Source organism: Fukomys damarensis, unplaced genomic scaffold, assembly GCF_012274545.1.
Source record: "Fukomys damarensis isolate Sample0158 unplaced genomic scaffold, DMR_v1.0_HiC HiC_scaffold_32, whole genome shotgun sequence".
NCBI lineage: Eukaryota > Metazoa > Chordata > Mammalia > Rodentia > Bathyergidae > Fukomys > Fukomys damarensis.
In genome coordinates this window covers 10,612,423-10,626,450 of record NW_022900944.1, presented here as the reverse complement: position 1 = coordinate 10,626,450, position 14,028 = coordinate 10,612,423, and the positions used below count along the sequence as shown (strand labels likewise).

At 41.1% G+C, this 14,028-nt stretch overlaps 1 protein-coding gene across 2 annotated transcripts in view; it reads right to left on the bottom strand.

The window, feature by feature from the left end:
• Positions 1 to 13,682, bottom strand: part of LOC104872673 (liver carboxylesterase 1) — a 26,317-nt gene extending 12,635 nt beyond the window's left edge. The window contains exons 1-4 of one of the 2 annotated variants that reach the window (XM_010638955.2): positions 13,564 to 13,682; positions 9,138 to 9,345; positions 4,521 to 4,665; positions 1,821 to 1,954 (exon numbers count right to left, since the gene is read on the bottom strand). In XM_010638955.2, coding sequence (XP_010637257.1) covers positions 1,821 to 1,954; positions 4,521 to 4,665; positions 9,138 to 9,345; positions 13,564 to 13,618 — 542 coding nt within the window. In that variant the 5' untranslated portion in view covers positions 13,619 to 13,682. The remainder of the gene's footprint in view (positions 1 to 1,820; positions 1,955 to 4,520; positions 4,666 to 9,137; positions 9,346 to 13,563) is intronic. The other variant, XM_010638956.2, reaches the window with a different exon arrangement.
• Between the last annotated feature and the right edge of the window lie 346 nt (positions 13,683 to 14,028).

The following is a 14,028-nucleotide window of genomic DNA, read 5'->3' as shown; positions in this document are numbered from 1 at the left end:
AAAAAAAAAAAAAAAAAAAAAAAAAAAAGAAAGAAAGAAAGAAAAAAGAAAGAAAGAAAGAAAGAGGCAGATTTGGGCCATGGTGGATATTTTAGAGATCATGACTAGGGAACAACTCTTAAGAAGTGGCATTTGGTAGATACCAGAATAAAATGAGCACCTAGGTCTTTTAAATCTCCAAAGAAGGCAATTCTCCTTTCAAGCAGCCGAACTTGTACAGGCCCCAGAACCAAGGGAAGGAATGTAGGAGTATAAAATGTGAGATGCAGTTAGCAAAGGAACAAAAGGAAAGGGTAAGAACTTTATAAGAACAAATGATTGTGTCAATAATCCAGAACAGACACTGAGCTTTGACTAGGAACAATTAAGAAGTGGATGACAAGTTAGTGGATTCTGATCAGATTTTAAAAGTGGAACCAGAAAGACTTTCTGGCCAATTGGATATAGAGTATGAAAAAAAGAGAAAATTCAGAACACCAACAAGGACTTTATCCTGAGCAACAGGAGGAAGGAGTTTCCACCATGGGCCTTTTTGGAAAGGGGGGAGATTCTTTATTGGGGAGGAGGAGTAGCAATCAAGGTCCCAGTCTATCCCTGGGGAAAGGGGGTACAATACAGATATCTAGGAGAAACAATTAAAAGTAGTCAAAGATGGCATCTGGGGTTAGAAAGGGAAGGGAGGGCTATAAACAGGGAGATATGAAAGTGCTGCAGGGACAGAGAGGGGCACACAGATGCCTGATGATGTGGAAGAGGACAATGAAGGCCTGAGAAGGAACAGCCCAGAGGGGAGAAGGGGTAGCTGGCCAGAGCCAGGAGAAGGCAGAATTTCTAAGAGGGAGAAATGGCTATCTGTGGCCAGCATTAAGAGTTCCCATGAGATTGGACTGCCTGCTGGTGGAAGTTACTGTTCAGCTCTAAAGGAATAGCTTTGCAGCCTGCTCAGAAGAAAAGTTGCCTGTACAAATACTCACTGCACTGTCTCCATGAGATGCCCCTCTCTGTTTGCCTAACAAGATGTGTCATATGGATCTGCTCTGCTGCCTGTTCACAACTACTGTAGAAGACCATGGTGTGCTGGGGCAGCACAGATGAAAGGAGATGAGTGTTTCAAAGGCAACAACAGAAAGGCTTGGGCTTACTTGGTAAACAAGAGTGTGAAAGTCCAATGGGAATTCTACATAAAGGAAATAACAAATGCACATCTCACAAGACAGTGGACAAGTGTAGCTGAGGAATGAGATGGTGGGGAAGTCCATTAATGAAGGGCTTTGATGTATAGAGTGAGAGAACTTAACAAAGGCTCCCATGAGGGATGACCTGATAATATCTGGGTCATGGCATCGATGGCTGCTAAGAGTTGGATGTGTTTTGTCCTTCACAGTTCATGTTCTAGGTCCTTGGTCCTCATGTGGTAGTCTTAAGTGATAGGAGACCCTATAAGATAAGAGGCCTGGTATAAAACGATTCTTTAGGGGCACAGTCATTGAAAAGGATTAATGTAGTTCTAACAATAAATTGAAAGATCCTACAGAGAGAAACTTTTCTTAAGATTAATATTACACCCTTCCCTGATCTCTGGGTTTCTTTCTGGCTATATGAAAGTGTTGTACATATTGAAAATTTTACTTCTGTTTTTCTCAAATGTTGGGATACAGACAAGGAGCCTTCACTATGAAGGCACTTGATCCTATATTTCTAGGTTCCAAACATGAGAGCTAAACAAACATGTTCTTTATAGCTGTCAAGCCTCAGATATTTTCTTATATCCATAGAAAACAAGATAGTGCAGTGCAACAGAAAAGAGCCCAAGACTTTACCTGAAGAATCCCCAAATGCCCAGGCGATACTGAATGGTCACTACCACCACATTCTCAAGGGCAGTGAGGGCCAGTCCATCATAGGTGGAAGCCCCGCCCATCCACAGACCACCTCCATGGATCCACACCATCACCTGTACGGAAGAAATACAGCAACAATGATTCCAGGAAACAGAATGGGGAAGGACCTCAAAGCATCCCTCACTCTTGGAGGCCATTACTCAAAAACCACCAGTGCCCTCAAGGTTACAAAAGGCACTTTCTCTGTTCCTGTACTCACTGGCTGCATTTCAGGCCATGCCAGGCCTCAATTCAATTCCCACTGGTACTCATGCCAATCTACATGTTCAATGTCCACAAAAGGCCCCTAAATTTGAGAATGTCATCATAGGAGTAGCAAAGGCAAGGAGGTACAGTTATGCTCCACTCTCCTCATCCACACGCCCAGATCATTTGACCACCTAAACATAATCACACAAAACCCTTGCTATTTCGGTTTCATCCTAGTTAATGCTGATGAAATCAAGTTGATGAAATCAATGTCCCTATGTTCTACTATTATCTGAAAACACAATACTACCTCCACTGAGGTTTCCTCCAAAAGTGCCTCCTTACTGCTTTATCTGAAGATCAAATGCTACCCAAGCACTTAAGCCCAGCTCCCAACATCTCCTTCAGAAAGCCTGAAATTATTTGAATAACATTATCTAATAATCTACTATATAAAGGGTATATGATATGCATTGAAGGTGAGAGTTGAAAAAATGTGTAATTCATATTTCTTGCATTGAAAAAGCTTACATTGCAAGTAACTACAGACATTTAACAGAACAATAATTTTATAATTACATTGCTAATTATAGTGCACAGTCAATGCACTATATCCTATTCTACACAGTCAATGCACTACATCCTATTCTAAGCAATATAAAATAGACTATGTATAAGGTAAGCACTAGCAAGTGTACCATTTAAAAGTAAAACTGAGACACCTCTTCCTGAGATTCCACAGCTGAGCAGCCTGGGAAGGAGGAGTAGAGCAGGCTTTCTTGCCCCAGAATTCCTCTGCTCAGCTGCATACTGACCATAGCCCTAGCGACAGCACAGTAAGCCAGCTATAAGGGCAGGAGGGAGATCCTGCTGCTGCTCTGCCTAGTGAGTCATCAGTGCTGGCTGTGCACATTCAGCCAGGACTGACATAAAGCTTCATACTCATCACCAAATACTCATAGGTAATTAATCCATTTGATGAATCAGGACAAGAAAACTACACAAAGTGTCCAAGGCTCTCCGCAAGTCAAAGACAGATCCAGGATTTAAACTCAGACCCTGTAGTTCTAGAACCGGTGTCCATAGCTATGGGTTTCCTCTTTTCAGGTCCCAGGTCTCCTGTTTTGCTTCCACTTTTGAGCCTTGCTTCTCTCCAGGGAAAGGACTAAGTCAAGAAAATCAGGGACTGAATGTGGGGCACCAGGACTGGTAAGAAATTGGATGGTGAAGAGGTTAGGAGGTGTCTGTGCAGCCCAGGCAACAAGACCCATGAAGGCAGGAGTGATGTAATCATGGTACCATGATCTTACCATCCCCAACCCTAAGACTAACTGTGTGTGCTGTGAGGCACAGAGGGCAAATAGCCACATAAATAAATGAGGGAGGTTTCTTTCCAAACTTCTTACACCTTACAGTGTAAGTAGAGGAACAACTTGTAGTCCTAAGATCATATCCTCCCCAACACTTGGCTCTATGCTAGGTGTAAACAGAACATTGACTTGGGGTAGACACGCATCCCCTTACATCCCAGGGATCTACTCTTCCACCTTCCAGTCTTTACCTGCCTACACACCACTGACACTTCACTTGTTTTGCAAAGACTGATTTAATGATTTCATCAAAGAATGATTTAGTTAGGGAGCAAAATGTACTAAAATAAAATCTTAAAAGAGTCATCATCATGCTGCGCTGCTGAAATGCCAGCTACTAAGGAGGCTGAAACAGGAAAATCACAAACTTGAGGACTACTTGAGCAACTTAGAGAGAGGTAATCACAAATGGAACTCGATCTTCAATACCGTAAGGGGAAATGTCTCAAATGTGGGCTAAAAACCAAAGGAAAGAGACTATGGAATTGTTCAGTCTCCATCCAATAACCTTCTATCATAGTACAGGAAAAGCTTTCCAGGGAGGTCATGGTGCACTTAGGAAAACACAAACATGGTTGATTTTCTAGTCCATGCCAAACGTTGATTTCAAAATCAGAACACCTGCGCATTTGTTCTATTGATCAGAATCCCTTTCCTCCTTTGTTTCACTCTCTATTGAAAAGAAAGTTGTCTTATTTGTTTTACTCTAAGATTTCCCCGCTCTAAATGTATTGCACATTGTGTTTGAGTTGTTCTGGGGACCAGCTTCTTAACACAGTAAGAGTAATCCTTTTTCACCTTCACTTAGCATGAGGGAAATTAAAAATTGAAGATATACATGTCAGAAGTAGAGCAGACTTCACCAAAGGCCTGAGATCACTAGAAAAAAATAAGATAAGGAGTATTTGTACTTACTGTGATGAAATGCAGCCTCTGTCTGCCAAAATCAATTATGGGCTTGGTACCCATACCCCGACCTGCCTTCCCCTCCTTCCCATCTGCAGAGCGAAATCCCAGATGCTGGAACTCACAAGTCTCCACCGGTGGTGCCCATACTCACAGGCAGGCTGCTGTTCTTCTTCAAGTCAGCAGGAGTATAAATGTTTAGGTAAAGACAATCTTCAGAAAATGTCAGAGGAATTTTCTCCTTTCTGTTGCTAAATAGCTCTGACATCTGCTTTCCCTGCTCTGCATCTTGGGAGCACCTGGAATGTGAGAGAGACCACATCTGAGCTTCAAGCAGGTGGAAGCTGGAAGTGTCACTCGGGGTGGGACTTTGAACCATGAAGATAATGCCTATAGGTGACATCGCTGCCATTGAACTGGAGTCATTGCAAAGGCTTTGAGTTTGCCTGGTATGCCTATTTGGAACCCAAGGACTCTCTAAAGCAGGGGTGCCCAACCTTTACCTTGTGTGGGCCACATCTAGTAAAAATAAATTGTCTTGACTACCCATAAAGTACAAAATATGGTTAAGGTAAATAAATAACAAAACTTCCTTCATTGGATTTTTATGATAACATTAAGATAAGATGTCAAATAACACATGAAATTAGTGAAATATGTGACTTTCTCCTGTGAGACTATTCCATGAACATCTGGTTCAATGAATGTGGCTTCGATTCTTACTAAGTTCTTGAAGGTCTTGTTAGAAATTTTTTCATCTCATTTTACTCTTCTGTTCCTAATAAATGGAATAAATGGATATTCAAAAATTCCCATACTGCCAAAAATCCATAACATGAATAAAGCTCAACTGTGAAGCAAGAAATATATTTCTCCATCAAGACCAGTCTTACAAGGTTTAGTAAAGAGACACATCCAAGTTTAAGTAAAGTTGAATGTCTGGTTATTATTTAGATCTAAAATGTGCCCCAAGATCTCAAGTGTTCACAGGTGCAGCTTTTCAAAGATGACTCAAACCTGCAGGTGCTACAGCCACTGGTGGATTAATCCACAGATGAATCATTAGCTAAATGTGCTGTTAGAAGGGGCAGCATGCTCAGAAGAGGTCGTTCACTAGGGTAAGACCCGGAATGGTGACCCTGCCTTCCAGCTCCTCCCCACTCTGTCTGCTTCCTGCCCACCATGGCTTGTGCGTCTTTTCCCCACCAGACATTTTCACTATGCTGTTTCTGCCCTTGATCTGGCATGCAGGGACTATAATCCTGGCCAAATCACACTTCTCCTCCTTTTAATAGTATTGAGTATTGTGTGTCATAGAGAGAAATGACTAAGAAACTGCCAAAAAATAATAAACAGATAAACGTTTTTCTAGTATTGGCAATGTTATATATCTAACTATAGCAATATCATGAATAAAAAGCTATTTGATATATTTGTTGTATTTCTTTTTTCTCTCTCTCTCTTTGAGTTTATTCGTACATTTTAGGTATAAAACACAGTTACATTCATTATTGGGATCCTGTACCTTTATATGACAGATCTTGGTTCTCATTTTTTCCCCTTGTCCCTGCCCTCCTTTCATCCCCTCCTCCCCTCCCCATTTACAAACACTTTATTTCCATTTTTTTATTTTCTCATATTTTTTTCTTTTCCCTTATTCCTTATCCCCTACCCTTCCCACTTTCCCTACACCTTTAGCCCTTTTCTTTCTATTTCACATTTGTCTGGTGTGAAAATAGTGCATAAAATCCTAGTGATGTAATTGACCATATTTGTTGTATATCTTATGCCATTGCTAATAAAAACAATTTCACTTATTAGATTATTTCACCAAATAATACAATAAGCCCAAGTTTAAAAATTAAATGGAAAACATATGTGTGCTTCATAAGAGTAAAACACTGTCTTCAAAAGTAGACACATGTTAGTGCGTGGAAAAACTATTACCAATAATGCTGGATTTCACTCAGCAAGTCAACAAAACCCAGGTAATGACTGATATGTCTCAGTTTTAACTGGACTGACTGTATAGCAGGGAGATGAAAAACTCAGTTCTACACCCTCCCTAGTTTTCTATTGTGACCTGTGTAGTCTGCACTGAAGCTTCTGCCAATGCAGTCATGAATATATTACTAAAAATCACATAATAATATTAAAATTTTCCTGTCCAGGGAGCCACATTAGTAGCCATCCAGAGCCACATGAGGCCATAGACCAGATGTTGGATACCCTTGTTCTAGAGTCTCCTAGACCATATAAACGAGAAGTTGGCACCTCTCATTCTTGGCATCTTTGCAATATCCTGGACCAACGAGAGGAGACTGCCCGTGCACTAACCAACCGGCCAAGGTAGATGGTGTTTCCCATCTCTGCTCTCTGCTTGGCTTTCTAATGTGGTTGGCAGGGTGACCACATTCCTTCTCCAGATAACCATGTTCTAATCCCTGTGTTTGTGGCATGGAGTGGGGCAGGGGAGTATTTCAACAGAACTCCCCAAATGGCTGACTCACTCATAGACTGAAGCTGGTTATGGGGACATCTTTGTGGGACAACAGAAGCAAATCCCTTCCAGTGCTAAATCAACCATGGACATGCTGGTGAATATTGGGTGAATTCTGTTCTTTTTCCTGGGCCCCCATCTGCCAGGTCCATGTGTCAGGTGCTTTCTCTAAGGATCTTGCAGCCCAAGCATGTGACAATGGTATCATCAGCCTTTCCCTGGCAATCACCGTCAGCTGCCCTAATGCCAGGTCTCAACAATGCAGCAGAACTTAGAATATATAACAAATTCTGAATACTCCCAGTATACCACGCACTGATAGAAAAATCTCCTTAGGAACAACTCACTGAGGCCTCAGATTGACTTCATACATGGTTTCTACAATTATCACTGTTTTACAGGTGAAATAACTGAGGCACTGAGAGATTAAAGAGCCTAGCCAAGGGCAACCAAGAAGACTTATGCTATGAATATGTCCAAGCACATTAAAGCAACATTCCCAGGTGGCAGCGAAATAGGTGATAGGCATTGTTGCTCCAGGACACAGAAGAATTAATTGAAGCTATCAGGTGCCAGGATGACAGCTGTTAAGTGGCAGAGGTGGAGACAGCAGACGTGACTTCTACATTTCCATGCCGGGAATTTCCCATGTAGCATGAAGACTCAGGGGGACATAATATTCTTTGAAAATGAAATTCAAATGGCCAAGCAGGAAAAAAGAATTCAACTTCACTGATATTTACGTAATTCCCAAATAAAAAGTAAAATTATATTTATGGTTATTGTATTACTTTGTCTGTACAATAGCCAAAAGTCATTCTTTTAATAAACTCAAATATCACCAGGTCCTGTAAATGTAAGTTTTCATATAAGGATTAAATGAGTGTACACAGTTGAACTATGGAGGAAAATTTCATGAAAATGAAATGTCATTTCTTAGAATTTATCATGTAATATCCATGATGTGTATGCTGATTTAGCTAAAATTGTTCAACATAGCTTTGTTTAAAAATGGGAAGAACTATAGTTAAGGATGGGTGGAGGTGTTGTAGGGAGGGAAGAGGATAGGAAAAACTATAAAATAAAAGATGTGTCATGTACAGGTACAAATTTCCTGTGATGAATGTGGTCATTATATATACCTAAAATATACCAATAAACTTAATTAATTTTTTTAAATGAGCAGAATTTTTAGAGCTACTAAATGACCCTAAATAATATTTTGGCCAATATTCATAAATAAATTTCAATACCTACACTAATGAAATCATTAAAGATCAGGCTGTGATGTTTAATGGCACAGGATGATGTTGCTGTAACACTGATCAGAGACAAGGTAGTGATCCAAACTCTAAGCACAACCCATTTTCAAAGGAGGACGAAGTACAAAAGACTGGGAAATATAATCCCAAGTACTAACAGCAATTACCCTCTGGTGGTGGACTTGTACACAGCTTTATTTCTTTCACATTTGCTTCTCTAAGTTATCCAGCTTTTCTGCAATATCATTGCACTATTTTTATAATCAAGAAGTAAGAACAATGTATATTATCTTTAAGAGAAGGGACTGCAGCCAGAAGCATGACCCAGGGAGTCTGTAGAGGTAGACTTCTGTGAGGAAAAATTCCTGAACTGACATTGTTTGTGTCTGGATTGCTCTGGGAGTAGCTGAGAGGCTGTTTGGACAGGTTGGGCTTCTCCCCTCAGCGAGTCACTGTGTCTAGGAACTGAGACCCAGCTGGGAGCTTGACCTGGACAAGGGAACACTCCATTATTTCCTACCAAAACATGGCTCCTCGCCTACCCAACCCTGGCCATACCAAGGCTCGAGACAGGAGAACAGACAGCATCATTACTTTTCCTCTTCCTCGGGGCTTGGGGGAGAGGCTGCTTACTTTCAACACCTTAGCATAATCTTTCATAGTAGACTTTCCTAGTATTAATACAGGTAGTACTATACTGTTCATTATCTCTTTCCCCTGGTAGGATGCAAAATAAATATCATATAATAGAGTAGAGAGCTCTGCTTTGTTGGTGGATTCTCAGCACTTAGATCATGCCTAGGATGTATCAGGTGCTCAATAAATATGTGCTGAATAGAAGCCTCTAGAAAGCGGTTATATTGTCAGAATGTTTTCAAGAGTCTACGGTATTCCAGAGAATTTCAAAGAAAATACAAACCAATTAAAGGGTTGTCCTCACTCTTTCCTGTCTCATTCTCAGGAAAAAAAAATATCACTAAGACATGCCAAGTTCACCACACCAGCTTACATGGGAGGGTAAGAGGTGGTGTTCTTCACATCATCCCATGGTTCCGCAGGCTGTGGAGGAGCAAACCTCAGGGATCCGAGAGGGGGTTTGGCAAAAGGGACTCCCAGGAAAATGGCCACAGTCTGTGCAACTCCTTCCAGGCTGACATACTTTCCAAGGACTTTTCCATGCACAGTGTCCACCACAGGTGACAAAGGTGGGTGTTCTGCTGGATGAGAAGAGGAAAGAAGAATCCATCAGAAGATGAAGGTGATTAAACGCACATCAGTTTCTAGGCATGTGATCTCCAATAAGTCACCTCAACCCTCTAGGCTTCAGTTTCTTAGGTGAAATATGAATGAGAAACAATATCCTTCCTACCACTGAGGGTTAATTTCATGAATGAATTGGCAAGGGAAATATAAAGGTATCCAGGCTCAAACAAAAATAAAAAGGGGAAGTGCCGCCTGGAGTGAAAAAGTTCTTAGCTTTCCCGTCCACGAGCTTCTGTGTGCAGGTGTGCATTAGGGCTGCATACTAGATGAGAAGATGACAAACGGTGACCCAAGTGCTGTAGAGGGCTGACCTGCGGGGAGAGGTGATCCCAAACATAAAGTACTAGATCTAAAGCCTGGAAGCAGGAGCTTCTGTCCTTCTAGAAACAGAAAGGTGCTAGAGAAGTTGGAGGAGGTGGTGAAGGCTTCTGATTACTGTTATCATAGAGGAGCTGAACTTGCAGCAGGAGTAAGAGTGAATAAGGAACGGTGGGAGGAGAGTTAATGTAGAAAGAAGAGGATGTGAAGAGGTACAAAGATAGCAAACCCAGGACCAGACTGGGAAAGAGCAAGTGACTCTTGAAGACGACCAGATGGAGTCCATGGGGAGAGGAAGATAATCCTGAAATGAAGAGGTGCCTGTTGGATTGAGCCTTAAATGCCAGTCCAAATATCGTGTTTTTGCTTGTTTGGCCAGTAAGAAGCAGGACACGATGAGCTTCTAGAATGCTCTGGTGGTTCTGAGCATTGCTATCCAGGGAGGAGAGAGACTGGGTGTCAATTTTCTGCCTGGAATGTTCACTCTGTTTGTGGGGAGCAGATAATTACTTTTCATCTCTCTGTAGTTTTCTCAGCAGTCATGCTTCCCCATGCTTTGGGGGCCAGAGCAAATTAACCTGATCATCCTAAAAGAGGAAGGTAAACTTTGAGACTCCTGATCATGACTACCCACGGACCTTCTTTTACCTTGCCTTTTTAACCTTAGTATATCGAAGCACTGCACATAAGGCATGATTTATATGCATTCATCCACCTGCTGTGCTCCCCTTTAGAATAATAATGCTGTATATCACCATTTCCTTAAAAATGAGTGGTCAGGAAAGAAAAGAATTTTTTAAAAAAAGGAAAGAAAAGAATAATCCAGATTTGTCCTGATAAAGGAATAGTCAATGAGATTGAGAACTCTATTGTGAAACAGGTCACAAACAATATATGCATCATTATCAATGCAGACATTCCTCATTTAACTACCTACCTGTTTCATAAATGTGCTGACTTCATGTGCGCTGTTCCAATTTACAACCCACTGCTCTGACTTATGTCTTTTTTTGTAGAGTTTTGTACATCTTGTTTATAGAGCTTCAATATCTTTTTTGTACACTACCTTTTTATACAGTACTATAATTTTAGCTGATTGGATTATACAGTGCTAGAGTAGCATGTTCTGCTATACATTGCAATGTGTGAGTTATGCAAATAAAAGGAAAGTTATGAAGTTGAAGTTTCCACTGACCGTTTCTTTGTTCTAAATATTATGTACAACTCTTTATTTAACAACCAACTCATGTAAGGACCTTGTTGCTAGACTACAACTTGAAGAATGTCTGTAGTTATTCCCATAATGTGAACAGTTAGTCTGTTGTTGCTGTTTTTGTTCTTGTCATTGTGGTGTCGCATTGCTAATTGTGACAAATAACAGCAAGATAAAATATCAGGAGATACCTAGAGAGTGCCTCCAACTTACAGTGCTTTAATTTATGATTTTTTAACTTTTAAAAAATAATTTTATCAAGACATTTGTTTATTGTAAGTTAAGGAACATTTGTATTGTGAAAAATAGTCAATAACTAGAAACTCTTTATGGAAACCAGTATACAAACACATATCCATACCTCATTTTATTAAAAGCATTTTCTATAGTTGTTTCCTTTTGTACTTATTGCTAATTATTACCAGTCAGGATGCCCTTGGGATTTCATAGTGGAGGTGGCTTTATTTTTTATTCATTTCAAGATTTCTGCACTAAGGTAGATCTATTTTAGTAATAATGAAGAGATAGCAAGATGCAAATGAGGAATTGTGAAGAAAGACTTGGTCCTCCTTGCCAGATGGGGGACTGCTGAAGTGAAAGAAGACTGAATAACAGATATGTAATGCTAGCTCCATTTTAGATAGGGGGAGTCCAGTGAGAATGCTGTTAAGAAGATTCCATAGGATGAATCTTGCACCCCAGGACTGGAAAGAGCTGGTAAAGGGCAAATACAGTCATCTTCCCGAAGGTGAGGGTGCACAGCATGGGTATGTGACTTCACTGCAGACCCATGTAAGAGAACAGAACAAGCACAGACAATGACACATCTGAGACTAAGCGCACCCACCAGAGTGGTGGCAAAAGAAGGCCAGAGTGTCGAGGCAGCCCAGGGAAAAGAGAAGGCGGTTGGCAGGAGTGCTGAGTGCTCCCAAGAGGTGAAGGAGAGTAAAGTGTGAACAGAAATGACTTGTTCCCAGTGTTAGCTCAGTGATGACTTCAACCCAGATGAAGTGGGTAGAAGTCAGACTGCCAAGCATAAAAAGGTGGTATACGAGGGTGGGTGGTATAAAAAAAGTACTGTAAAGCAGTAATCTAATCACTGATAAATTATATGGAATGTAAACATATGGAGCACTTACTGTGTGTGCCCCATACTCATCCAGTTCCTCAGGGAAGCCTTGGTGTGTTTGTTAGTGTTAATATGTCCAATTAACAGATAGCCAAACAGGATTTGAAAGCACCCCATGTGGATCTTCTAAATGTCAATGGATGACAACACCAAACCCTAGAAGTGAAGGAATGCTGCATTCTAATTTTGAGTCCTTTCTTGCTCTGCCTTTCACTAGCTCCAAGCCTACGACATATCACACGGCCAAAGAGACGGTAAAATCCAGACAGGGCCTGCAGTGTCAGGTACTGAAATACAAGTACTGGCTCTGGATTCAGGAGGCAAAATTAGACCCTGTCTTGCTTTTCCAGGTAGGAGATTACATATCTCCTAAGTCTTAGTTCCTCTGTCCACCATGTGGCATAGATTTTTGTTGAGGTCACTCATTGCATAACTGTTTCAACATGGATGTTTTGTGTATCTGATGATTTGAAATGTGAGGCTTTGATGACAGTGGAGACACTTTCACTCCTTAGTGCCAAGTAATCCAGAGTCTACATCTTCATTTTTAGTGTCTCATACCCTAAAACACCATTCACCTGCCCTAATGTCCTAGAGCAATGCTGCAGAACACCAGAACACAGGCCCTATGCCCCTAAACCCAAGAGGCCAATCATATACCATCTTCCCCTCCTTCCTCTCTTCCATTTAGGGAAAAATCACAGTGAAGTCCCATGTCCATAGTACACCCTCTCCTTCTGTCTCCTGACTGAGTTGGCTGCTTGCCCTTGTGCCACTACCACAATGATGAGGGTCATCCTTGGGAACTCTTAATAGCAAATCACATTTTCAGAGCCATCAGGCCCTGATTGGTAAATCTGACCATATATTAAATCTCCTATTAATACACTACAGTTTAAATCAAGTCCTTATTTATTTATCCCTTTCCCTTACTTCCTCTTAAGCAAATTCTATGCTAAGTGCTTTGGAAACAGCCACCCATTTCATCCTCACAAGAGCTCACTACATAGGTACTTATTGTCATTCCTTTTTAGAAATTGGAGAACCCAAGCAAAGCACACACAAATACCTTACAAAGGACACCCGGCCCAGAAGCGCTAGAATGAGATTAAGGTCTCCACTCTGGCTTCTGAGTCTATACTTTTATTATTTTGCTAGGCCACCCTTCATGATCTGCACAGATCAGGATTATGAACCAAAGGGAAGATAAAGTGAATTCTCTGAAATCTCTATATAAAAGGCATGGATTTAGCTTTTGCTAAATTTAGCTCTCCTGTGCCTGGTGCCTACAGTTGGGGTCTCTGGGTATTTATCCTCTTCTTTTCTTGCCAGAGCCTTGTCTGCAGAAGCTCAGTTACTCAAAGTTCAATTCCAAATACAGAGAGGAAAAACTACTGTACAACAGGACTTGTTCCCATTCCTTTGTCCTACACATGCACGCTTGCCAACTTCTTTCTAGGACAAGGATATCCAATTCATACCAATGATATTTGTATTTCAAAAAAAACTCACCACAGGCTGTAGAAGCAACAAAAGAAGCCAATATCACTGAATAAAGAAGCCACATTATGGGAAGACAGCAGCTCCTGTGCCAGTGAGGTCTCTGTGCTGCTCAGAGAAAAATGCATGGCCCTGCCCCACACTGCAGATCCCACCCCCATGCCTGCCAGATCTCAATTATCCAATTAATTACACACCCTAAACCAACAGGAAAAGCTGTCTCTCTTCCAAAAGATCTCCCCATGTGTCCCTGGGGTCATCAAACCACACATACCAGGACTTTACCCTCTTCTATGTGAATAGTCCTTATCCAAATACCAGACTACAGAGAGTCACAAATTCACAAAACAGTTTCTTGTAAAAGATTTCTCCCATGTGGGACTATAACTTTAGGGCAATATAAGCTTCCCAAAGGTAGTACAGTGAACAGATACCTGAGGTGGTCCAAAGATTTGGTTTGGGATCTATGAAAATAGC